This window comes from Peromyscus eremicus, chromosome X, assembly GCF_949786415.1.
Source record: "Peromyscus eremicus chromosome X, PerEre_H2_v1, whole genome shotgun sequence".
NCBI lineage: Eukaryota > Metazoa > Chordata > Mammalia > Rodentia > Cricetidae > Peromyscus > Peromyscus eremicus.
The window spans coordinates 21,230,877-21,255,480 of record NC_081439.1 but is presented as its reverse complement, the minus strand read 5'-3'; the positions used below and the strand labels follow the sequence as shown (position 1 = coordinate 21,255,480).

The following is a 24,604-nucleotide window of genomic DNA, read 5'->3' as shown; positions in this document are numbered from 1 at the left end:
GAGGACACGTGGGAAGGATGGAGAAGAAGGAGAAAGTGAAAAGCCTGCAAATTGACTGAATTTATCCTTCAGCCTTCCCACTACCCTCTGACTGATAGAACTTGACTATTGTGTTTTCTCAAGTTGAAACAATTGAGGAACCATAATTTTAGCATCAAGACAGATCTCAGTGTGAATTCTACTTTGTGTCCTAACTAATGTATTTCCTTGATTATGTAAAGTATATCTTCCTTATGCAGCTGTCCTGAAAGGAAAAAAAATAGCATGCAGAAAGAATGTGCACAAAGCCTTCTACATCTGAATCTCATTCCCAGTCCCGTTTGATAGCCTACATCCCATCCCCTCCCACAACATTTGATAACTACCCTGTTCACGATGCAGGCTGAGGACCAGCAGTGTCAGCAGCCCTGGCACTCCTTAGAAGTACAGATTCTAGGGCCCCGCCACCTTACTTGCCGGGTCTGAACTCATATTGCAACACAACCAAGTGTGAGCACCTTTGCTGTAAGATTCCTGGGGTAGACTGCTTCCCCCCTCCTCCCTCCTTCATTTCTTCCTCTCCTTTCCTTTCTTTCCCAGTGTGTGCACATTTGTGCATGCATGTGTGTATGGAAGCCAAATGTTGAGTCAGGTGTCTTCCTGGATTGCTCTCTATCTTATGTTTTGAAGCACTGAACCCCTTGCTTACCAATTGGCTAGACTGGCTGGTCAGAGAGTTCTAGGGCCTACTTTCCATATGGGTACAGACACCTGCCTCTCACTACACTACACTCAGCTTTCATAGAACTGTTCAGGGACCTGAACTGACATCATCATGTTTATGCAGCAGAAACTTTATTGGCTGAGCCATTTCCCCATTCCCTCCTCTTCATATCTCTCCTCCCCTCCCTTCTCTTTCTTCTGCTCATCATTTTCCTCACCTTGTGATGAAAGATGTAATCAGTGGGTTTTCCACACGTGATGGAAGTTGGTCACATGAGCAATCTGGATAAAATTATCTAGGACAACCTCCCAGTTGATGCCCTGTCACTGTTCTGAGGGAGTGAGGCTGGGTAGGCAACATATCCAAGATCTTGCTGGCAATTCACTGAAAGAGGCTGCACACACATGCATGCTAGGCAAGCATTCCACCACTGACGGAACTGTCCCCCAAGCCCTCTTCTTACTTTTAAAAGAATTGTTACATACTCTACCTTGCATAGCCTGTTTGCCCTGCCCTCACATTGCCTACCCTCCTCTCTTGAGACACAGTTTTATGTAGCCCAGGCTGTCTTTGAAGTCACTCTATAGCTGAAGATAACCTTGAACTCCTGATCCTCTGTTCTTCACCTCCTGGGTGCTTAGATTACACTTTTTTTAAAAAAATTAATTTTGTAATTTGACAATTGCATACATGAGTATAATATATTCTTAATAACCCTCTACCGTACACCTTTTCTTACCCACCTCCCATCCCTGTCACACCACACACACACACACACACACACACACACACACACACACACACACCAATTCCTTTCCCAGATTCATGACCTCTGAGTTTGTTTGGGGGCCCATTTACTTTAATTGGGGCCATCTGTGTGATAGTTGGCTCAGGACTTTCCACTGGAAACTGGCGCAGTCAAAAGTGGATACACAAATGAAGCCTCTGACTTCGCCCTCCCTGGATCTACCGGTAACACATAGTTCAGCAGTGAAGGTGGTGGGCATATTGCAGGTACACAGGCATCAGGCCAGCACCACATGAGCCAAATAAAGAGAAATCCTATTGTAGTAGGCCTCCCCCACTCATGACTGTCACAAAAGACCTGACAAAAGCAGCTTAAGGAAGGAAGAGTTTATTTTGGCTTACAGTTTGAAGCGATACAGTCCATCACGGTGGGGGAAGTCATGGCAGCAAGGCTCGCAGTCAGGAAGCAGAGATGAATTTTGGTATTCCACTCTGTCCTTTTTATTCAGTCTGAGACCCCCAACTCATGGAATGGTGCCACTCACATTTAGGGTGGGTCTTCTTCCCTCTTCAGTTAAACTTCTTTGGAAGCACCTTCATAGAGTTTCATCCACAGTTGTGTTTCCAGGGTGATTCTGAATCCAACCAAGTTGACAATCAAGATTAACCATCACTAATCTACCCCTGGCCAACCTGACACCTGAACACATCACTACATCATAGCATTCCACCTCTGGCTCCTAAATTCTCATTTTCATCTCATACTCCAAAATGCATTTAGTCCTTCTCTAAAACTGCCCATAGTCTTTAACAGTCCCAGCAGTGTTAAACAGTCCAAAGTCTTATCTGAGACTCAAGGCAATCTCTTACTTATAAATTTCTATAAAACCAACAACTTACAAAGTTTCAACATACAATGGCAAAGAATAAACATCCCCATTCCCAAAAAGAAGAATGGGGAGTACAACAAGGAAAGATGAGACCAAAGGAAAGACCAACACCTAGCAGAGCAAACACCAAATCCTGCAGCTCTATGTCCAGCATCTGGAGCTCATGATGGAATCATCTGGGCTTCAAAGGGCTTTGGTAGTCCCAGCTCTCCAGCTCGGCCATTTGCAGCACACAGCTTCTGTCTTGGGCGGCTCCACTCCAATCTTGCATCTTCCCTCAGGTGAGGAGCCACAGTTCTGGCACCTCCAGCATCCTGGGGTCCACACTAAAGCTTGGACTTCATTTTCACATCTTCACATAATGGCTTCTCAGGGCTTATTACAGAGATTCCAGCCCGGCTACACATTGCCTGGTCTCGGTGCTTTCTGGAACTCTAGTGCAAGTTTCCATGACCCCTTTAGTCTTGCATCCTTCACACCTGTATGCTGGTACCATGTGGGTGACATTGCAAAGTTCTGCTGTGACCAGGCCTCCATAGACTACAGGTATATTGGCGTTTGTGTGTAGACCATGGGGAAAGGCTTCCCTGGGTATCAGCTTTCCAGAAGTAGAAAATCCCTTCAGCAATAGTCTTAGTTTAGGATTTCTCCTTTCAAATGAATTCACGTTTTCACAAAATGGAGTGTTTATTAGGTGGGGTCTTGCTTCCAGACTACCTTCCCTAATGTCTAATGCAGAGCACAAGATTTCTCTTCAATGCTGCTGATCTCTTTTAACAATTCCAGCTGCTTTCTCTGCATCTATCTTGCCTGTCCCCTTAAACCCATTCTGTTCCCCACCAAGCTGGCACATCTGTCTTCTTTTGCCTCATTTGTGCTTTCCCTCACTGGAGCCCTGGATGACAGCAATAGCCAGTAAACAAGACACAGCCCGAATGCTAACCTATCCTCAGATTCCTTCCACCAAGCAAAGGAGTTCATTACTATAGAATCTAGTCACACTCAAGTTCCCAAGACATGTCACCGATGACATGGACTCATACCAGATTCTTTGCCAGATTATCACACAAATAGCCTGAAGCTCAATTCTCAACAGAGTCTCTTTTCCTTTCCAAAACCCCAAGAGCCAGATCTCCACTGTCCACGCTTTTCTTGGCATTTGAGTTTTCAAAAACAGTACCAGAATAGCATATTAAATTCTGCTTATAGCACTCTAAGACTTCTCTGGCTCAAAGTTCCAAACACATAGCTTTAAACCCGTTCCAAATGCCTATGACCCACATGGTCAGGCTTAACACAACAGCGCCACTTCTCAGTTCCAATGTTCTGTATCAGCTATGTTTGTGCTTGCGGTGACAAAGTACCTGAGAAAAGCATTGACTTTGGCTCCCAGTTTGATGGTCCAGTCCATTATGGCAGAGAAGGCACAGCAGCAGGAACATGAAGTCACTGGCAATACATATGTATTGCACATGGAGTCGGGAAGTAGAAAGAAATGAATGCTGGGATATCACTTACTTTCTCCTTTTCACTGCATCGGGAACCCCAGTCCATTGCATGGTGCTGGTCATATTCAAGATGGGTCTTTTCTCTTCAGTTAAAACTTTTCTGAAATGGTATCATGGACACACCCAGAAGTGTGTTTCCACAGTAATTCTAAATCCATCACATTGACAATTAAGATTAAAAAATCATATCTACCAAGACCTTGGAGGCTGCTCCAATCAGTCTCCACAAACCTGAATCTGTTAGCCACTAATTGCAGAAAGGAAGATGTCTACACTCAGGTGATCTAGAGGTAGTGAATCTTAGTAGTCAGTGATGCACAAGGCACTTTAATGGAACCATTTCTAGTTAAAAGTCCTTGAGTCTCCTGTTCTTCATGAACAATGGCCTTTCGAAATTAAAGTCAACTGAGCTGAGCCATAAGAGAAGACAAGTGCTAATGTTTAATGCTTTTGTGACATCGGTATCCTTTCTAGTCATTTAGACCTCTCTAAACCATAGAGGGGGAAGGTATGCAAAAGAGTAAAATGAAGATTAAAAGGATGACTGCAGAGCATGTGAGCTGGTAAACTTGGAGAAGGATAAATCGGTGTTGGGCCCATCAGGGCCCACAAAACAGCCACAAGTTGGCACAGAGTCTTCTCATAACCACCAATAGTCATGATGCAAAGAGAGGCCAAAGCAAAAAAGGGAGGGACAAAAGAGTACAAAGGGAAACAGAAGTTGTGAGCAAAGGTTACCCCACTGTTGCCCTGCAATAAAAAGAACGGGGAAGGCCAGAGCAAAGCTTCTCTTGCTTCTTTCAAACAAAACTGGCAAAGCTTTATTTAGATCACCCAAAATAACATTTTATAGAAAAGGAACTATAACATTACATAGCAGAGTATGGCTGTAAAATCTCAAACAAGACAGGCAATGCTTTATTTAGAGCAAGAAAAATAATGTTTCTGAGATAGGGAACTGCTACAAGCGAGGCACAGCTGCACGTTCTCCTTTGCCATTAGTATCAATTCCCCCTAAAATACTTTGAGCATACTTGGTGGCTTCCAAGCACAAGCTAAGATCTGTTGAACAGAAAACAGTTTTCAAAACCATTTTGTTTAACATTAACAAACAAGCAAACAATGTGTTCCTTGCGAACAACCAACTGCAATGGCTACCAGAACAAATGTTGAACCTAAGTATACGTTCATGAACGTTTCCCTGTGAACACAGCTATGGCTGTTTTTATCCTGCTAGCACACACAGCTTGTGCAGCAGTGTTACTTTGGAATACGTTCAGGCACCCAGGAAGTAATCATTACATTAAAAAATCATTCACTCATTCATTCATTAATTAAATCGACCCCGATAGGCATGGATCACCATGCTGAGCTCAGAAAGTAATTCTTAACAGAAATAACAGTATGTGCGCAACTCAAACAACAGAGCCTGCCCCTGTCAGAGAAACCCCGGGGGAGGTCCACCATCTCATTAACACTTCACCTGGAACCTAAAATACAAAGCCACATAGTGCAGCTATTTTTTCCAGAATGAGGAAACCTTTAATAAATTGCCCTGGGGTTCTTGGTGCTGTAGTGTGCCTCACAGGCAGCAACATAAGCTGACTCCGGGAAGAAGTCATCATGGTATTCTGCTAAAAACCTAGAGAAAGCAAAAGAAAAGCACTAATGAGCACCATACAAAGAACTGAACACCCTGAAGCTAACTATTAGCTTTCAACCAGCTTTCACATTCCAACTTGTTTGTGTACTGGGAAGAAAACATGCTTCTAGTCTTGCTTCTTCTTGATTACTTCCACAGCACCCACTGAACTAGTTCCTGTCAATCACTACGCATCCGAATCTCTTCATCATCAGTGTTACAGAACAGAAAACAGAACCTGAACTTGTTTAGGTGGCAGTCTGATTACATACATGCATCTGTGAAAAATAACCTCAATAAGTACTTCCTGTTTTTCAAACTCTAAAAATAATACATGGCAAATGCAATAAATGTCACTTAAGAAATTCACAGAGCTTATACAAACTAAGTTACACCAAAACTGAACAAAACCACCAATACTAGCACTCTGGATACTAATTTGCCGTACCAAGAGGTTAGTTGTAAGTCTGGATGACAGTACCACAACATGCCAAAAGACTGGTATGTCTGCAGATGGCTGGTAAAAAGTGGCAAGTCACTTAAGAATCTGCAATCCCTGGTGATGGGATTCCAAGTGAGAGCCATGCCTGGCGGCTCAAGCCTATAATCTAAGCACTTGGAACTACCCTGGGATACCCCATCTCAAAAACAAAACAGCAATAAAACAAAGCAAACAAACCCACAAGATAAAAAACAAAACACGTTCCAAGTAAATTTGGACAGCTGTGAGTTCTATCATGAAGGACTCACCCTGCTATCTCCCACCTGTCCAGATTCCTAAAACTGTTACACCTCTCTAAATAAGAAACCATTGTCAAAAATGACTTGACAGCTAAGTGTTTTTTTTTCTGTTTGCACCTTCCTGAAGGTCATTGTTTAGTTCGTTGATTTGAATTGCTGCCATTGTCTACTTTTTTTAAAAGACGATTTTTATTTACTCTTTGACAATTTCCTGCAACAGACCTTGATCACATCAAACCCCAATCTCCCCTCTCATACCTTGGATACATTTTTAAAACCTTTTCCTATGTTTATTTATAAAGTCTATGTTATCTCCTAAAGTCCTAACTTCTGCTTTATGTGAGGAATACTTCAAAATCCACACGCTTTCCTATACTAACTTGCAGTCTCGACACCATTTGCTTTCAGTGCAGAAAGTTTTACGTTAAACAGAATTGTGGGTTTGTCTGAAGGGGCATTTGGGAGAGAAGAGAGTATTTTTAAAACTTGTTTTCAATAAAATGTTGTAAAGTCTAATTATTTTCAAGGACATGTTATTCAAAAATCCCTGTAAGAAAATACCTTTTCAAACTTTAAGACTAATTTCTCTGGGTAGAGTATTCTCTACTCTTGAATATCCTAGATCAGTCAGAATGGGGCCCAGTAGAAAGAAAATGGCTCCTTTTAAGGTCTAGTACCTAGGCTGAGCTGGGTGAGGCAAGGTGAAGACCAGCCTTGAAGGACATAGCTAACAGACATCTGGATGGAACAGTGGGACTAACTGGACAATGGAATAAATATGGGTATCAGATCCACAGGTCAAATAGTCTATTAGATAAGAAAATGACTAGCTATATCAGGTGAAGAAATCAACTCCTTTCTCTGAATTCATAAATATCAGCACATACTTGGAGTCATCTGTTATAGTTCTAGGCTAATATTCAAGTTAATTTAGGTACACCCAACAAAAAAGGCCACTGGCTATGGTACTCCTAAAGAAAAAAATGTAAAATTAATGTAAATCTTAAGTACTTCTACATCAGAAAATTCATTTTCTGCTTACAAGGTTATCCAGCTGGATTCTTCTAGTGACATGAAAACGTACCTCAGTGTCCTTGACTCAGAAACTGGAGATATGAAGGCTAAAAGAAACACGAAACTAACAAGCAAACAAACCAAAAAAATCCCTTCCTACTTACCCTATCAGTCAGTACACACCACCACCACCACCCAATATGGAAAATACCACAGAGCTACCTTCTGTGCGTGCTAAAGTTAAGCCTAGAAAAGTCACATTTGCTGGCAGAGGTAGGTGTGACAAGGTAATAAAAATACCTCAGAAAGAGATCAAAGTGCTTCAGTAAAGCCTTCAGATTCTTCTCAGAGAAGGACATCTTCCCAAGGATTTCTGGAAGTTTTACTGGATTAAAAACAAAAGCATATGTAGTCAACAGAAGGTTACAATGGACAGGACCCACTGTGGGATCATCTGGGTTACTCTTTCCCCTTCGGGGACTGAAATTAACACCTATATAATCAAACAGTAAGTTACTGAACAAAGTAGAGTGGGAAGTCAAGTATTACAAGCCCAACTTTTATGAAATTTAAAGTACACCCAGTGCCTTTTCTTTGAAGAGGAAACCAGCTATCCACATTAGTGACATGTTTATAAGATATCCAAGGGTTAAAAAAAGAGCCAAGCAATATGAGGCTGCTAGGCTGAGAGCATCATGAGACCCCACTTCCCTTCCATAATTTATAGGATGTGAATGGTGGTTAGGAGGGAGAGACATTTCGTCAGTGATGAAGCCACTGGTAAACTGCTCTCGCTTCCTTCCTCACCCACGCACCTATAAACAACTGTAACGAAACTCATTAGTTGGGGTACACACACATACACACCATGGAAATAGAAGGATGAATAGTAGGGACAAGAGAGGTAATGGGGTAGTGACTATGATCACCATGTATTCTATACACATACGAAAATATAGTGAAAGCCATTATTGTAAATAATAGATGCTAATACAATGAAAACTGGAAAGAAGACATAAAGAACAGGGACTCTTACCAAATAATCGCAGTAAATGCTGTGCACCATAAATGTATGAAGGGGGAGGTGGCTGGTCTCCTGGTGGATAATTGTCAGGCACAAGTTTCCAAGACAGGACCTACAAAAAAACCCCAAAACAAACAACAACAAAAAAACACCATATGAATGCTTCCTTTACTCCAAACGGAGACACTTCTAGATACCTAAATATTATGACAGTAAATCATATGGAGAGAATGAAACCATATTGCTACCTAATAAACACCAGCTTATAAAAATAAATGTGAGGGCCAGAAGGACGTAAAATTAGATAAAGAAGATACTGGAATTTAAACTTCTCAGCATCTCTTATCATCTGGGGAGACATTCCATAACGGTGGGGAAGGCATACAGACAGGATCAGAAGACTAACTGCTCACACTGGGTCAAGTCAGGAAGCAGAGAGTGAGCAGGGAACTAAAGGCTTGGCCCGGTGATCCGCTTCCTCCAGCAAGCCTCACTTCCTGAAGGTTCCACAGTCTTCCCAGACAGCATTACCAGCTGGGGACCCAGTGTTCAAACACACAAGCCTCTGGGGGACATTTCACATCCATACCACCACAGTCACTGAGCCCCTTTCCCTTACACACGAAACACTAGCAAGAGTAGCAAGAGTCCTTGTTTCCTTGCTATCTAAGTCATTATGGAAACTAACTTGAATCATCTCAGAGCGCCAACCTGGTAATTGGTTTCTTTGCCTTTACTCTGATTTTCAGAACTATAGATGGACTTGGGGCTTTGCTTAAAGCGAGAGCTGTCTTTCAGAACTCTCTGATGAGTTTCCCCAGCAGTACCTTCGTCAATCAACAAACCAGCTTTCAGTATAGGGGATGTCTAATCTATTAACACGGAAGAACCAATGTTGCAGGAAATCCTCTATGAGCAAAAGCAGAAGGGTGCCCACCCGCAAAACATTAGAAACGCTGGCACAGCTGACCTGAATAAAGAAACTAGACATTCACAAGTGCTGTGGGACTCCAGGATGAAGGCCCCAGCTTCACTTCAGCTCCTCGCAGCCTTCATGTAGATTCCCTATCTCATCCTTGGCAGCCAACACTAGCTGTCTTCACACCCACCAAGCATCTAACCCAGTTCCCACAGCGGAAACTGAGAACTGCTTCAGCAGATCAGAGGGCACAGATAGGCATTTGTAATTAGTAATGAGAACCACCTGTGCATCTTAACCAGCAAAGGCGTCATCCAGACCCTTCCCTAGTACAATCGGCAGCTGGTAATAGGAGAAAGGGACAGAAAGGATTTGGATAAATAGTCCTGCTTAAAACCCACCATGGAAGAAGTCCTTGAGGTCCTTACAGTCACTATGGATTCTTGAGTCCCTAGAGCCTGCTGAACGCCAGTTTACCACAAAGCAGTCTGCTCTACCATGAACCACTAGATGGCAGCACTAACCTGAGTGGAAATGGTCTTTACCTCACTGCTCTTTTTCTGAAGAAGAGTGGAGGGAGGGGAAACTGCCAGGTCAAGATATAATATATGAGCAAAGAATAAAAATTAAAAAAAAAAAGAAGAACTACCATTTCCCTTAAACACAAAGCCTGTAGTGGCAAGGCTGTTCTCAGACATTCAAGATAATGGGCTTAAAGTCTAGCCCAATGCTGGCATTCAGTATGCTTTCAAAGAGATGGCTATGAGGGTTACTATCCGTGGAGGAGAATCAGATGTCAAAAATGAGTCAGCAACTACATCCTGCTGCTCACATCTCATCCAACTGTTTGATGCTTATTTCTATATTACCCCAAAACTGTTTATGCCTTTTGTTGAGGGTTGGCCTGCTCAGACCTTGATGTAGGGAGAAGGAAGACAGTTTTCTCCTCTAAAATAAGGTATGGCTTCAGATCCTGAGAACCCAACTCTTCCCACTACGAGGATTATGGTTATCAGTCTCCAGGCCGCTGTGTACTCGGTCTGTAATGCTCTTGAGATAGCCTGTACTCCCTTTGTGCAACACTGTTTGATTAGCTTCCCACTGCCTTAGTCCACTGTATGACCGTTTGGGCTGACTCTGTCCCACTATACTTCTTAATGAGCTTGTGTGGTATAACACACAGCCTTTGAAAGACCTTCCAACCCCAAACTTTCTTATTTTCTCTATATTCTATCCTCTTTATCTTCTGGATCTCGTGGTCCTCTCTTAGGACCCACCACCTAAGAATGACCTACTGGTCTAGGTTACCTTTAAATGATTTAAAGCTAAAAGAATATTTTTAGCCCTTGTATATCATATACTGTTCATATTTCAGTGACCACAATAATGGCTTATGGAAACACAGAACATCTATCTCATTTACATATTGTTTGCTACTTTGCAGTTGATTAGTCTTAATAGGCATCACATGGCCCACAAAACCTAAACTATGTACTCTCAGACTCAAAAATAAAAGTATTACTGTGTTATACAAAATGTAAATACAAGTCTTTCTAAAGCTGAATGATCTTTAGGGTAAAAGTTCATTGTACTTGTAAAGCTGGAGTCCCGGCAGTTTCCTCGGATTTGAAACCAGGAACAGACTATTAAACCGAATCCTCTCTATCCTTTTGCTGCTATTCTTCTGTAAAGCAACATAATACTTCAAGAATTTAGGACTGTAAGCAACCACAAAGGGTAAAAGAACCTTTGGAGTTGAACACCCAGCACTCTACCTCATTTATTTCATTGGTTCTTCTCCCCTCGAAGCCAGCAAATACAGCACTTCCTTCCTTACTTGGAGTCAGAGGAATGGGGGAAGATGATCTGCTATGCACAGGCGTCTCTGCCAAAGAGAAAGTCGCAATTATTTACCCATAAAGTCGCAGAGTGACTGAACTAGAGACACTCATTAGGACCCAGATAAACACTAGACCACAAATCTAAATCAGTTCTCAAAAGCTACAAACCTTTAGCAATATGATCTTCATCTTATCAAAAAAAAAAAATAGCACCTGGAATATCACTTTTAGCATGCTACTGATACATGTTACCACATGAGTCAACCTTGAAAAGTAAGCTGAAAGGGGCCCATCACAGAGCCATGTATTGATTCCATTCATATGTAATATGCAGAACAGGAAAATCCAGGGACAGAAAGGAGATTCATGGCTCTAAGGAGGTGTGGGTGGGGTGACTGCTAATGGGTATGGCGTTTCTTGGGGAGAACTGACCATGTTTTGGAACAGATTGTGATATGGTTGCACAACTCTGTTAATACATTAAAAGCCACTGGATTGGACACTTTAAATGGGAAAACAGTAAGGTAGGGCCACTAAATTAGTCACTTTAAAATGATTAACTTGGACGGGGGAGATGGCTCAGAGGTTACAAGCATTGGATCCTCTTCAATTGCCAGCACCCACAGGGCAGCTCACAATTCTCTCTAACTCTAGTTCCAGATGAGATCCGACACCCTCTTTTGGCCTCTGAGGGCACCAGGCATCCCCATGGTACACGGACATAGATGCAGGCAAAACATCTATCCACAAAAATAAATCTTAAAAATACAGTTAACTTTATATGTGATTTTACCTAAATAAATAATGCCAAGAACAAACTGGAATAGGATGGAAGTTGGAGAAATATCACTTCCTTTTATCATTATTTATTTATTATTCATTTTATTTCCTAGTTAAACCATCCTAGTTTTCATTCCATCAACTTATTAATCATGGACATACATTTTACATTATTCAATTTATATAAAATGTTCCAAATAAACAACTCTGAAGTGCCAACTAGATTGGTAGTTTCCAGGGTAGGTAGAGAAGGGCAAATGAATGGTTGCTGATGTATGTAGGATTTCTTTTGTTCTCTGATGAAAATGTCTGAACTGATTTTGGAGATGGCTGCACCATTCTAACTATACTAAAAAAAAATCACTTTGAATAGTAAATTTTTACAGCATATGAGTTATATCTCCAAAACTGCTAAAACCAGCCTCTGATCTGAACACTTTGTTCAAACCGATGTTTTACAGGTAAGTTTTGAAAACAAGAACAGAAATTTAACACTCTCCTAGCACCATTCATCTTGACTATTCCAATAACTCCACCAGCTTACAAGAAGTAGCAGAGAGGGAGGGTGAAAGGCAACCTTAAACACAGAGCCCGGTCCTGCCCTCCCCAATCCTAGCCAGTTGCCTCCCTATCTTCCCATGGATGTTCTACTCTTCTTCAAAGCGTAGAGCACTTGGGTGAGGTCCCAGGAACAGCACGTACTGAAGACACACTTGGGGGGGGGGGGTAGGAACAAAGGAAAAGGTAGCTTTCCCCGGCCTGTGGACCTTAGAGCAACTCACTCTTTTCCAAGTGCAGGAACAGCTTGGGCATGTTGGCAGATGTGTCCTGCTGCCGGCGCTTGGGCTGAGGTGAGGAGCTACTCTCAGAGAGCCTGTCACAGTTGGTGCTGTGGCGGGTGGAGCGCCTCAGAGACTGCAGGGCTTCTGGATCGGCTTTGCGCCTCTTGGGGGTGGCGGGCTCACCACTAGGTGGCTGACTCTCTGTGGACTGCGGTGTGGACGGGTTCAACAAAGGCGGGCTAGGAGACAGCTCCTCCTGGCTCCTGGGCAAGAAGGGCAGAGTCACTGGCAGCCTCTAAAGTTTTCTGCAAAGCCTCGCAAAGGCAGATTCCCAAACCAGCTTGGAGGGAGGAGCGAATACATATCCCCACATATACTCAACACACATTTTTCTTAAACAGTCCCTAAATAGATGAGGTCACTATAACTCTGCAAGACATGCTGTTATTAGAGACTAGAATACCTCTTCTATATGTTTTAGAACAAGAGCTTTTGGGGGTGGGGGTTGGCCTTAGCCCAGAAAACAATTGCCAGTGTCTGGTGATATTATAGGGTTGTCACAAATGAGAGCAGGTATATTGTTATCTAGTGGATAGAGACCAGAGTTACTGCTAAGTGTCCTACATCACACAGGATGGGCCCCAGGACAGAGAAAAGTCTGGTCTAGGGAATAAGACTATCACACAATGTCTTCAAAACGTAAAAACTGCCAGGATGTGAAAATGGCACAAGCATGTCAAAGTCTACCCCGGACTCTGGGAATCATCAGGTGTGAAGTAGACCATTTATGACTTCAACACAGGTCCCCAGTGAGTTTTGCTGGCTCTTGCCTGAGGTGAAAGTGACATGAGGAAAAGAAGAGAGAGAAGCCACCAAAAAGAGACAGTAGAGAGGCAGAGAGTGAGTCAGGAACCATAAAAGAGAGGGAGAAAGAGAGAGACACACAGAGAAAGAGACAGCGACAGAGACAGGAAGAAGAAAGGCAGCCAATGCAGGGCACAGGAAATGAGAGTCTAGCAAGATAGCTGTAGATAAGAGCAGATGCTGAGTGGTTTAACATAGAGGGATGCTACTTTAGTGCTAGAAAACTCGGTCCTCTGGGCATGGCATGATCACTGCCCTCTTGGAATCGGATCAGCTGTGATGACCCCCATGAGATGCTCATAACCACTAACATTCCCTTGTGAAAGGTGGTAGGGCTCAGAAGGCACACAGAGACCTCCCCCTTTGTGAGGATACTTAAGCAGTTAATGGGAGAGGAAGGCTCTTCTTCAGTGGTGTAGTTACCTGTAAGTAGCACATGTTCCTCTAGCTAGCCCCAGTTAAACTCATTCACTCTCCAAGCTAGACTTGAAAAGAACGGGTTTTTACTCTCGTGTACAACATTCAGGAAGAGAAGAGAGAGGGCATGACAGAATGCCTTAGACAGATGAAGGAAGGGAAAAGACTTTAGGTGAGGATGGATCCATCCTCACACCCACTGCCAGAGCAGAGAACAAAGCCTGCCTAGGCACAGAAGGAAGAAAAGCAGTAATGAAAGAAAAGTAGGGAACTAAGCTATACTTAGGGCCAAAGGTTGCTGGTCCCTTGCAAACAATATCATGAACTGCTACCCACCAGGGAGACAGACATTCGTTCCATACTACAGATGTGAAAGCAAGAGGCTCAGAAAAAGCTGCCCCAAATCACATAACAGCAAGTGAGGGATGTCAGCTGCACTTTCACTTTCCACCCTTCTGGCCCATGTTGCTTCTACCCTCTTCCCTGTCTTCTGAAAGATGGGACAGCTGCTCAGACTCCATTGATAAAGTTCTTTCTACTCAGGAATCTTTTGTCTGTCCTGGTCTTGCTATGTAGTCCTGACTAACCTGGAATTCCCTCTAGAGATCATCTGTCTCCAAATTCATAACAGTCCTCCTGCCTCAGCCTCTTGGATGCTAGGATGACAGGCACGTGCCATCATGCTTGGCTACCCTGGAATGTTTACTTGGGAAAAATCTTTCACAACCACGAGAACGTGAGTGATGATCTAGCTTACCCATGAATAAAAAGGAAGTACCAGTAAGAACACCCAATGTTTCCCTTCCTCCAGACATTCCCGCCCCCATAGCAGCAGATGAAATACTTCCAAAAAGACATTAGCCATGCCAATGCTGACACCTGAGGGGGAAGGCGCACTTCCACATTGTCTAACTCACCTATTAGTTGTGGTGGTACTTTCCTTAATAGGAAGAAAAAATTTAGACGATGTCACCTTTTTATATTGAGCTTGTTCATATGGGTAGAGCAAAACCAACGGGAGAGTATAATCAAAGGTAATTCGTAGTCCATCCACCATCTCCTTACAAAGGTCAACACTAGGAGGATTGAGAAAGAAAAGATAAGAGGCCAGAGACTCAGTAAAGTCACAGGTATTTTCCAAACTTCGCAATGAACATGTACATTTTTAAGAGGGCAGACTTACCTTTATTTTTATTTACTTATTTATTTTGAGGCAGGGTCTCACCATGTAGCCCTGGCTGGCTTGGAACTCACTCTGTAGCCCAGGCTGGCCTCAAGCTCACAGAGCTCTACCTGCCTCTGCCTCCTGAGTGCTAGGATTAAAGGCATGTGCCACTCAGCTGAGAACAGACTTTTAAAACTTTATATATTCACTAACATATAGAAAGAATGAACAATCTATAGATGCTAACAATGAAAAAATAGGGAAATATAGGTCCTAATATAAAATGCAGGCAGTATGCTAATAACTTAAATGTATCCATATAACACAAATGAACAGGTTTAATACAACATGAGGCGTCCCAGCAGCCCAGTGCTCCTGGCTCCTGTTTCAACTGTAATACTCTACCTCCCTAACACTGGTCCTGCCAAGTCATGAGGGTATAGTAGGATTTGAGAAGCTCCATTCGACTAGAATAGAGCCTTGTTTGGGGCTGGGAAGGTGGCTCAGCAGGTAAAAGTGCTTGCTGTACAAGCCTGACAACTTGAGTTTGGATCCCCAACATCGACTTAAAAGCTAGATGCAGTAGTGCACAACTCTGTAATCCCAGAGTGCCTGTGGGGAGACAAGATACCAAGACAGGCAAATCTCTGGAAATTCAAAGACTAGCCAGAGTGATGTGCCCAGCAGTGAACACCACCAGAGACTGGCCTAAACAAGGCAGAAGGTGAGGATGTACACCAGAGGTTGCCTCCTGACCTTCAGATGTGTGCCATGGCACACATGCACTCAAACACATCCATACATAAATTTAAGAAATGACCAGTCATAAGCAACCTTTGATCCAGTTCTCATTGCCCATTCTGCTTCCTCACGTAGACAGTTCTTGTCCAAAGTGGTATCCCTGAAAATCTTGGTCTTGGTGACAAAGTAATGCACAGTCAAGCCAGGTCTCATGCAGAATTATCAAACACTTCACAAAAATCACAATAGTTTCATATTACACTGACAACTGAATGAATAATCAGCCAATCAGCTACGAAATAAGAGATGAATTCAATAAAACAGAACAGAGAAAAGGATCCATTGTTCTAAACTGTAATACACACAAAAAAAGCTGAGGGTATAGATGAGTGGAAGAGCATTTGCCTAGCATGCTTGAGGATTAAGTTCAATCCCCGAAACCACACACACACACACACACACACACACACACACACACACAAAACCAAAACTAAACAAAACACCTAACAATAATAACAACAAAACCAAAACCAAGGACAGACTCCAAAGACTCAATACCCCAGTTACTCACTTCTTTTCTGCCGGGACATAGTGCACATTCATGTGTGCATGCATCATGGCATGATGGTGACGAGGCCTCTCATTGGCTGAAAAGGCTGCATTAATAGCAAAATGCTTCACATAGGATTCCAAAATTGTTATGATGTTGGTCTGGCATGGAAGTTTCACTAACTGTTAAGAAAAATATAATCATCTGATACTCACATTCCATTATAATCAGACATATATTCCAAGCAGGAATAGCTAAGGCTCTATCAGTTTAACATTCTCAATTCTGCTCAAGAACTTCTTAAATAAATATGTCTTGAAGCTCTTTGATAATCCATCCTTCCACTGATCATGGTTGCATTCTACTACAGTCTTACTGTTTTGAATAGATAGAAGTAGTGATCCTCAGGCTTAGCATTCTATTGAAAAATTTGGGAAAACCTCTCAAAGTATAGCCAAGAGAGGTACCCCTATCCCACCAATTAAACCCAATCTATCAATTTTATTCTTGTATAAAATTAGAGGGACCAGCCTTAATATTATACATCCCAGGGGCTCAGGAGAGAGAACTACTAACGGCGAGGACTATTTTCAGGAAATAGAATCTCAGCACACCGAGCTCTATAGTCCACTTGCTTTAATTCCTCTGGCATAACATCCTATATACACAGCTTCAGTTCTGTTCTCGTGCCTAGCTCCTTTCTTGCCTGATTTTTCTCTATAAATTTATCTACTGCTCCCTCTGAAGTTCTATCTTAATTCTCTCATCTTAATTCTGCCTCATCTAGGTCCTTTTCACCTTGTTCTTACCCAGCTAGGGCTTTCCCATCTGGCTCTTCCTCATCTTCCATCTCGTTCCTCTAGTACTCTCTTCTAACCCTTCAATCTAGTTCTTCCCCATCTCAGTTTGTTCCTCTCAAGTTCTTACCCATCTAGTTCTTCCATTCTCTTTTCTCTTCTCCATCCCCTTGTGCCCTGGAAGTCCCAGTATATATATATCACACACACAAGCAGTAATCCCTTGGCAGTGCAAAGTCAGGCTTCCAGGGTCAAATGGAGAGGTGATAAGAATCACATAGAGAGGCAGTAACTGTTAATTATCATTTGCAACCCCAAAGGGAAGTGACTAATGGGGAAATGAATTAACTAAAGGCTAAATTCGGGTAATACCTAGGAAGAGGGATCTTATGTGCTCACTATAGTCTTAAACGTAAAGATTGGTAGAAAAATGTTAAGACTCTGTAAGTTGCTAGGTCAATGGGAAAAAATAAAACTGTCTCCTTTTTTCCTGTGGCTCCTATCTGTCCAAGCTATCTGCCGTTTTTTTTCTGCAGGGTGAGGGGAAGTGTGCTCGGTTGCTAGGCAACCTGTATACAGCTAGATGCCTCTGGTGATAGTTAGAGGGAGATCTGGAGCTAAGGTAAGATTTGGGAAAGGAGGAAGTTAAGCTTAATTGGCACATCCGCCAGGCCTTCTCAAACAGGTAGCCTGGATGCTTAAGTCTGTACTTAGAGACTTAAGTATCTCTGATAAGGTATTTTCCTCCATCTGGGGATGGACCTGGCCGGATGCTGCCAATGATGATAATTACAGGGAGGCTTGAACTAGGGTTCGGGCTGAGCATAGCTGTCGGCACAGAAGGTTATCTAAATATTCCTAGAAGTGGTTAGGTAAGGAGTTAGAGGTCTATAAAGTTAGTAAGGCTGTAAGAAAGGAGAGTCCGAGCTAAATTTTGTAAAGCTATTACTAACATCCACCTGACCTAGGTGGTGTCTCCTTGTGGAATTTATCTTAAATCAGGAGACTTGCATGTGAGCTGTTATTACTGCTAGTCCTTGAAAATGGCTAAGGGAGATATCTGATTCCAGAGGAAGCCTTTCCTGAGGCTGTTCTCCAAATACCTGGAATGTCTATGTCCAGAGAGTGATCAGTTCACACTGTTAGCTCTTCTTAGGGAAAAGTCAATTGGGAAAACTATGAAGGCACACATGATTTTCATAACAGAAGACAGCTGATATATAACAAGCCAAATAACACCAAAAGCTCCTTGGAATTTGGCTTCCTCCGGAGGAATTCCCTGATCCCTCCAGGTAGTGACTTTGCCATAACCAGCTGAGTTCTTGTGATATATTCCTGCAGTCCACAGCATCTTATCACCTCTCTTTTTGAAACAGGGTGTGTTGTGTCACTCTGGCTGTCCTGGAACTCTCTATTTAGAGCAGGCTAGCCTTGAACTCACAGAGATCTACCTGCCTCTACCTTCCCGAGGGCTGGGATTAAAGGCGTGCGCCATCATTCCTGGCTTAAATCCCAATCTTAGTTGAAGCCCAGGTATCAGAATTCTGGAAAGCCCCTTGAAGGACTCAAATGGACAGCACAAGTCTTAAGACAGTATACAAGTCTTAAGTTATGCAAGAACCCAGCACCATTGGTAGTCAATTTTAGAACTGGATCAAGTACAAAATTGGAAATGAAACTACCATCCTTCCACACTGCCCAGTGTTTGACACTGTGACCACAAAACGCAGCCAAGTAGAAGCACCCTGAACAATCCATTCCTCCAGAATACCCGTTTCCTCCTGTTGATATAGTAACAGTCATCTTCAAGCTGCTTCTTGAGAACTTCAGGGATATCTATGGTTATTGTTCTTTCATCCATGTCCTTTCTTGAGCGCAGCGACAATACTTTTTTTTTCTGCAATATCACAATTCCATTTTTAATTAATGAGAACAACGGGAACGGCTACCACATAAGGGTCTGCTATGCAACCAAGCTAGTTTATTCACAACAGTCACATCATGCCACATGTTCTCTATTAAAACACAAAGACATAAAGATAGTATGCCAAGTGTTCAAGTGCTTTTCACAGCATTAACTACACTACAAAGTCACTTTTGTTTCTTTCTCATTTATGATTACCATTGGGATTTATGTCCAATTTGGAGGAAAGCAGAAGCCAATCTCTGTTATGTACCATTAAAAATTAATCACTAAAAAATATAGTTCACAATCTTACTTAAAAAAAAGATTATAATTTGTGGAAACGTCTGCGGGTATAAAGAGTAGATGATGCTCATACAGCGACTATAAACAAAGGCTGTCTTTTCTTTAAATGTCACAGAAAATTCATAATATTGGTCTGAAAGGTATATCTTTTGAAAAGAGTTCCTAACCTGAAAATTTTGCCACTACCATATATACCAAAGACAAAGTTTCTACAATAAAAACTTCAGTACCGCTTTAGTCTTGACTTTAATACGACGCTGGCGATGTTCTTTTATTTCTTCCTTCTTTTCTCCACAGCTTTCATGACAGGTACTGCTTATTGCTATGTAAAACAAAAACATCAGGCAAACACACATTATATACTTTGACAATCCTTACATTTACAAATTTTTAGGTGGCGCATGCACTTGACTAAGAAGAATGGTCTGCAGTTCTGCATACATTTTAAATCCTAAACACAAATACTGTACCTTTCGGAACAGAAACTTATTTTGATAAATATAACTCCAATTTCAATGGATACAAAAATCACACGAGCTAATGATCTGAAAGTGTTTCACCAGCTAGGATCCTATGGTTCACTGTTGGATTCATAAGTGGTGGCAAGGCCCTGGAGGTATCAAGAAGAAAATGGACTGTGAGAAAGGATCTGTGCGGGCTTGCTGGCTGAGATGAAGGTGGTCACTGGGAAGACTCCCACAGAGTCTTAGACTGCCATGCTGACTGGTCATATTGACTGCTACTGTAATTGTCTAAAATAAACCGAGTGCATGTTACAAAGATGCTCCTTCCCTTATGATGGAGTTATACCTAAATTGATGAAAATACAGGCAGCCTACTGAATATCATAGCTGACAACTCTAAATGTACTCAGAACACTTACATTAGCTGACAATTGGGCAAACTCATTGAAACAAAGCTTACCTTATGGTAGTATTAAATATCTCATGTATTTTATTGCATAATGTACTGAAATTGGAACAAGAAAATAGTATATTTTCATACCATCATAAAGTCAACAAAATCTTAAACTGGAGAACATCTGTACGTTATGAGTTTGCACTATTTCCCTGTCTATAATTTCAATGACTCTTTCTCTCAATCTTGGAGGTCTAAAAAGATTACATGAAAATGGTTTTAGTTAAGGAAAATAACGTCAAGACACTCACAGTTTTCGTCATTTTGAGTTTTTTCTTTAATTGGCACAGTTTTTAAGACAGAGTCGACACCGGGCAACCTACAGCGCCTCTTCTTTCTTCCTGTACCTCTCCTGAAAACGATAAAAACAATTAAAATAAAATTTCAGACTGGTATAGGAGTTGGACTCCACAGAGGACATGATAAATAATAATTCTTAAATCAAACTTTAAAATGCAGTGGCAATTCCCACTACCAGATGGACAACAATCATTCTGGAAAACATCTATGATTCTATCGAATACTATAGAAACTCTTCATTTACTTTAAATATGTAAGATTAATGAAATCTGTCATTTTATTACTTTTTACTATAAAAATCCAACACAGTAAAAAAACATAGTGAATAACACTTCCATCAAAGTTTTTGTATCCTTACAGGCGTGCTACTGCTTTTTTGGCCAATTTACGCTGTAACCTCCGATTTTCATCTGTATCACGAAGCACATGATCCTCGGCTGCCCATCTATCCCAACTAGTTGAGAAAAGGAAGAGGATGTAAGTCAGTATTTTGAAACAAATGAAATTAACTCTGAAAAGCATCGTGAAGAAGTGCCCCAGACTTGCTTACATTTTAGAAAGCCATATAAAGACTTCAAAATCACCAAGAGGGCATCAAGAAAGCACAAAGGAAACTCAGTCTTACTAGGATTTCCAATGATTACTCACAGGTAATCCGAACATACATAACAGACTTTAAAGTAATTATGCCTCAGAATACGAAAGCTTTACCAACAAAGCAGAAGCAGGAAATTAAACTTTTCTACAAGTGTTTCTAAAACGTAAAGCTACAAAATTAGTATGCTACAAAGCCGATTAATATTTAGTCTGATTGTAACAAGTTCACTCACCTTCTGTTCCAACCATTAAAATGTATCAGATATTCTGGAATCTTTCTGCCCTTTTCGTCTTTCCCGACAATAACATCGACGATCTGAAACCAGGAAATACTGCTCACGAGTGGCACAACAATCCAAAAATTATAAGTTAGGTAAAAAAAAAACAAAAAACAAAACTAGATCACAGTCCCTTTTTAAAGGAAAAGAAAGAACTCATTCCCTTTTTAGATTCGTTCCCTTTTTAGAGAGCAGGGTTGTAACATTCTTCAACATATTTTTTCCTTTGCCTGAGTGGTTGCCTCAAAATAGGAAACATCCGTCCAACCAACCCACGATTGGTCTCTTGAGTTTGAGACCGGGGTGAAGCTTCTGAAGCCATTGGTCGGTAGATTTGTCATTAGCGAGGGCCCAGACTAGAAAGAGCAGCCCTGAGACCTCTGGGAGTTGTAGTCACCCTGGCCTTGCCTTGTCCAGTGTCCAGCCAAGCCAGCCAGAGACTTCCACAACTCTCTCCCATCCCCCTAATAGCCCTGCATCCCCCGAGGGGACATCTGGTACAAGTAAACCGGCATATCCCTCCCTCCCCTTAGGGATGCAGCAAGCTGGAGGAAAGGCCAAGGGATTTAAACAGTGATAAGAGTTGCAGGAGAGACCAAAGGTACATAACCCAGCCCAGATCTTGGGGTGGCCCACAGGATAGCACCACTTAAACATCGCTAAAGACGCACCTGGGGCTGTTCCGAGTTGTCTCCGCCACCAAGGACTTCGCCTTGGTGGCTGGAAACACTGACGCTCGCCCCGACCCCCAGCGCGCTGATTTTCACCCTCTTGGGGGCTCGGGAGCACTTAGGTGCCCACTCAAGCCCACCACTTAGAAACTGAAAACTGCAAGATATAGCTCAGCCCCGGCTGACTGAGCTTGATATAGGCCACACTGGATTCTTTCCTAGCTCTGTCGGCCCCCTACAAACCCTTCAGAAATTGCAAATGTCAAAGCGACTGAGCAACCCTGGGCCCCTCCCTCCCCTCAGGGTGACAGTTAAATGCCTCTGATCCTAAACTCGTCTCGAGTCCGGGACCATTATGTCACCAGCTGACAGCTGCCAATAACTGAGGCCAGGGTTGAGGGCTTGAGGATGTGGGTGGGTCAGTTGGTCAGGTGTCCTCGAGGGAGCCCACGCGGCGCTGAACCGCATCGGACAAGGAGAGACTTATCGCAAAAGCAGAGGCCTCAGGCGACAGTCCTCCTACATCAGGCGCCCGAATTGGCGCTCAGCGATCAAAGCGCCATCCAGGCCTAGCAACCGCGTAAGCGACGCGACACGACACGACACGACACGACCGGAAGCGGAAGCAGAAAGGGAAGCGTCGTGGGTCCTTCCTAGTTAGGGCAGTTGAGCGCGTAAGGCGTCTCGCCAGCGTCCCCTGCCGTCGCGGGCCGCTCCGCGCAGGCCGAGGCGCACCCTGGTGGCTGTCCAGGGCTCCGAGCCACTTGTCCTCCGCGGGCCCCTTTGCCTCCCATCCCCGGGGCCCAGACCCACGCCTCCTCCCTGTCCCCCCGCGGCGGCACCTTGGCATCGTACAGCACTCGCGCCTTGGTGGGGTCAGGCTCGAAGCACAGCACTTTCTCCCCAGAGTGGAATTGAAATTTCATGCCCTCGCTCGCGCTCATTTGCTCATCGTGGCGGAGGGCGAGGCTCCGGGGCGGGCGGAGCGCGCGCGGTGGGGGAGGACGGCCGGGGAGGCGGCGCTCCGCCACCGGGGGGGCCCGGGAGTGGCGGAGGCTATGACCGCCCCGCCCTCGGCCCCTCCTCCGGCCACCCCGCGCCACTGCAAGGACCTCGGCCGTGGCGATGGAAGCGCGCGTCCCCGCCAGGGCTCGTCCCCGCCTGCCCCCTCTGGGGCTCCGTGAGGGGTGCGGGCGGGGAGCAAGACCCCTGGACCGAGGTCTTCCTGCATAACGTCTCCTCTCGTCCCCATGGGCTAGGGTCCCCGAGGCTTCCAGGCTGCGCCCACGTGTGCGCGGGGCGGTCACCCCTGTCGCGCGCTCTCCGGCCGGAGTGGAGGGGTCTCTTAGGGAGAAGGCTGCTCTGGGGTAGTCACCAGGCGCCGGGGAGGCTGGATGGCGTCTGCCCCCTAGAGCCTCCTGGCCGCGCGCACGCGTCAGCCCCCTCGGCAGAGCTGCGCGCCGATGTGTGTGGCCACGCGAGAAGGACGCGGTGTTGGAGCTGGCCGGAGTCAGGCAGTGGCCTTGGGCGAGGGGAGGAGACATTCCGGGCAGTGAATAGAACATTCTGTCATCCTTCCGAAAGGACCAGCAGGTAGCAGGCCTGAAGGCCCCAAGTGAGCAGTGGGCAGCTAGGCAGATGGGTCTTTAAAGGGTCCTTAACTTCTTATGTGTCAGTTTCCAGCACTCTTGAATTGCTCCCTCACGGTCTGTCTTCGGTGGCTCAAAAACCTCCCGAAGAGTGGAAGTACTATTGAGGCCGCTGTTAACAGGATACCTGCACAGAGGGGGTGTTCAGTAAATACTCCCTGAATGAATGGCCAGGGGATAGGAGACTTGCAGCATAGACCTTCAGCGACAGGGAGGGCGGTGCTGGCTGGTTTCTTTAGTAGTTACTGGATTAAGACCTGGCTGGAGAGCAGAGCAGAACGCAGTGAGGTTAATCTCCGCAGTTTTAGTGAACTGCCTGGTTTCCCACTATATTCTGTTCTTGCTTCCAGAAATTTGCACACCCCCGCCCCCACTCCTTTCCTCACCTGGTACAGAGCATATATCTTTCACATTTCCACATGGGCACTTCCAAGAGAACCCCCACCCCAGGCTTCCCGAGAGGATTCATGTACCCCTCCAGTGTTCCCTCCCAGCACTCTACTTACCTGTTTCTTGCATTTACTGCTTTGCTGTAGAATGGGTTGTTCATTTGCAAGATGCCCCCATTAAGATGGTAAGCTGCTTGAAGCTGGAGGTTGGGGGTGTCTCATCCAGTTCATCATTGTATACTCCTGGCACACAATGAATATTTAATGAATGAATGAACAGGTTGCAGATTTATGAAGTCGAATCCACAAAACTCAGTTGCCAATTGGATATGAAGGAGGGGAGGGAGTGAGGAATCTTGGGAGACCTCCAGGTTTTCTAGCATAAGGAGCTGAGTGAGTGATAGCTCCACTGGCCAGATAGGGGCTAGGAAGGAGGGATAGGTTTGAGGAAAATGGCCAGATGATGAC

The 24,604-nt window shown here is 43.8% G+C and overlaps 1 protein-coding gene across 1 annotated transcript; it reads right to left on the bottom strand.

Moving 5' to 3' along the window:
• Positions 1-4,643: 4,643 nt before the first annotated feature.
• Positions 4,644-23,096, bottom strand: Msl3 (MSL complex subunit 3). The gene is made up of 13 exons (XM_059250594.1): positions 22,941-23,096; positions 21,383-21,465; positions 20,911-21,006; positions 20,504-20,604; positions 19,565-19,656; positions 18,897-19,022; positions 16,350-16,510; positions 14,790-14,948; positions 12,592-12,854; positions 10,964-11,073; positions 8,282-8,381; positions 7,546-7,630; positions 4,644-5,490 (listed from the first exon to the last, which is right to left on the bottom strand). Exons 1-13 carry the CDS (start codon positions 23,040-23,042, stop codon positions 5,391-5,393), a joined length of 1,578 nt encoding a protein of 525 aa, XP_059106577.1. The 5' UTR covers positions 23,043-23,096; the 3' UTR covers positions 4,644-5,390.
• Positions 23,097-24,604: the final 1,508 nt, after the last annotated feature.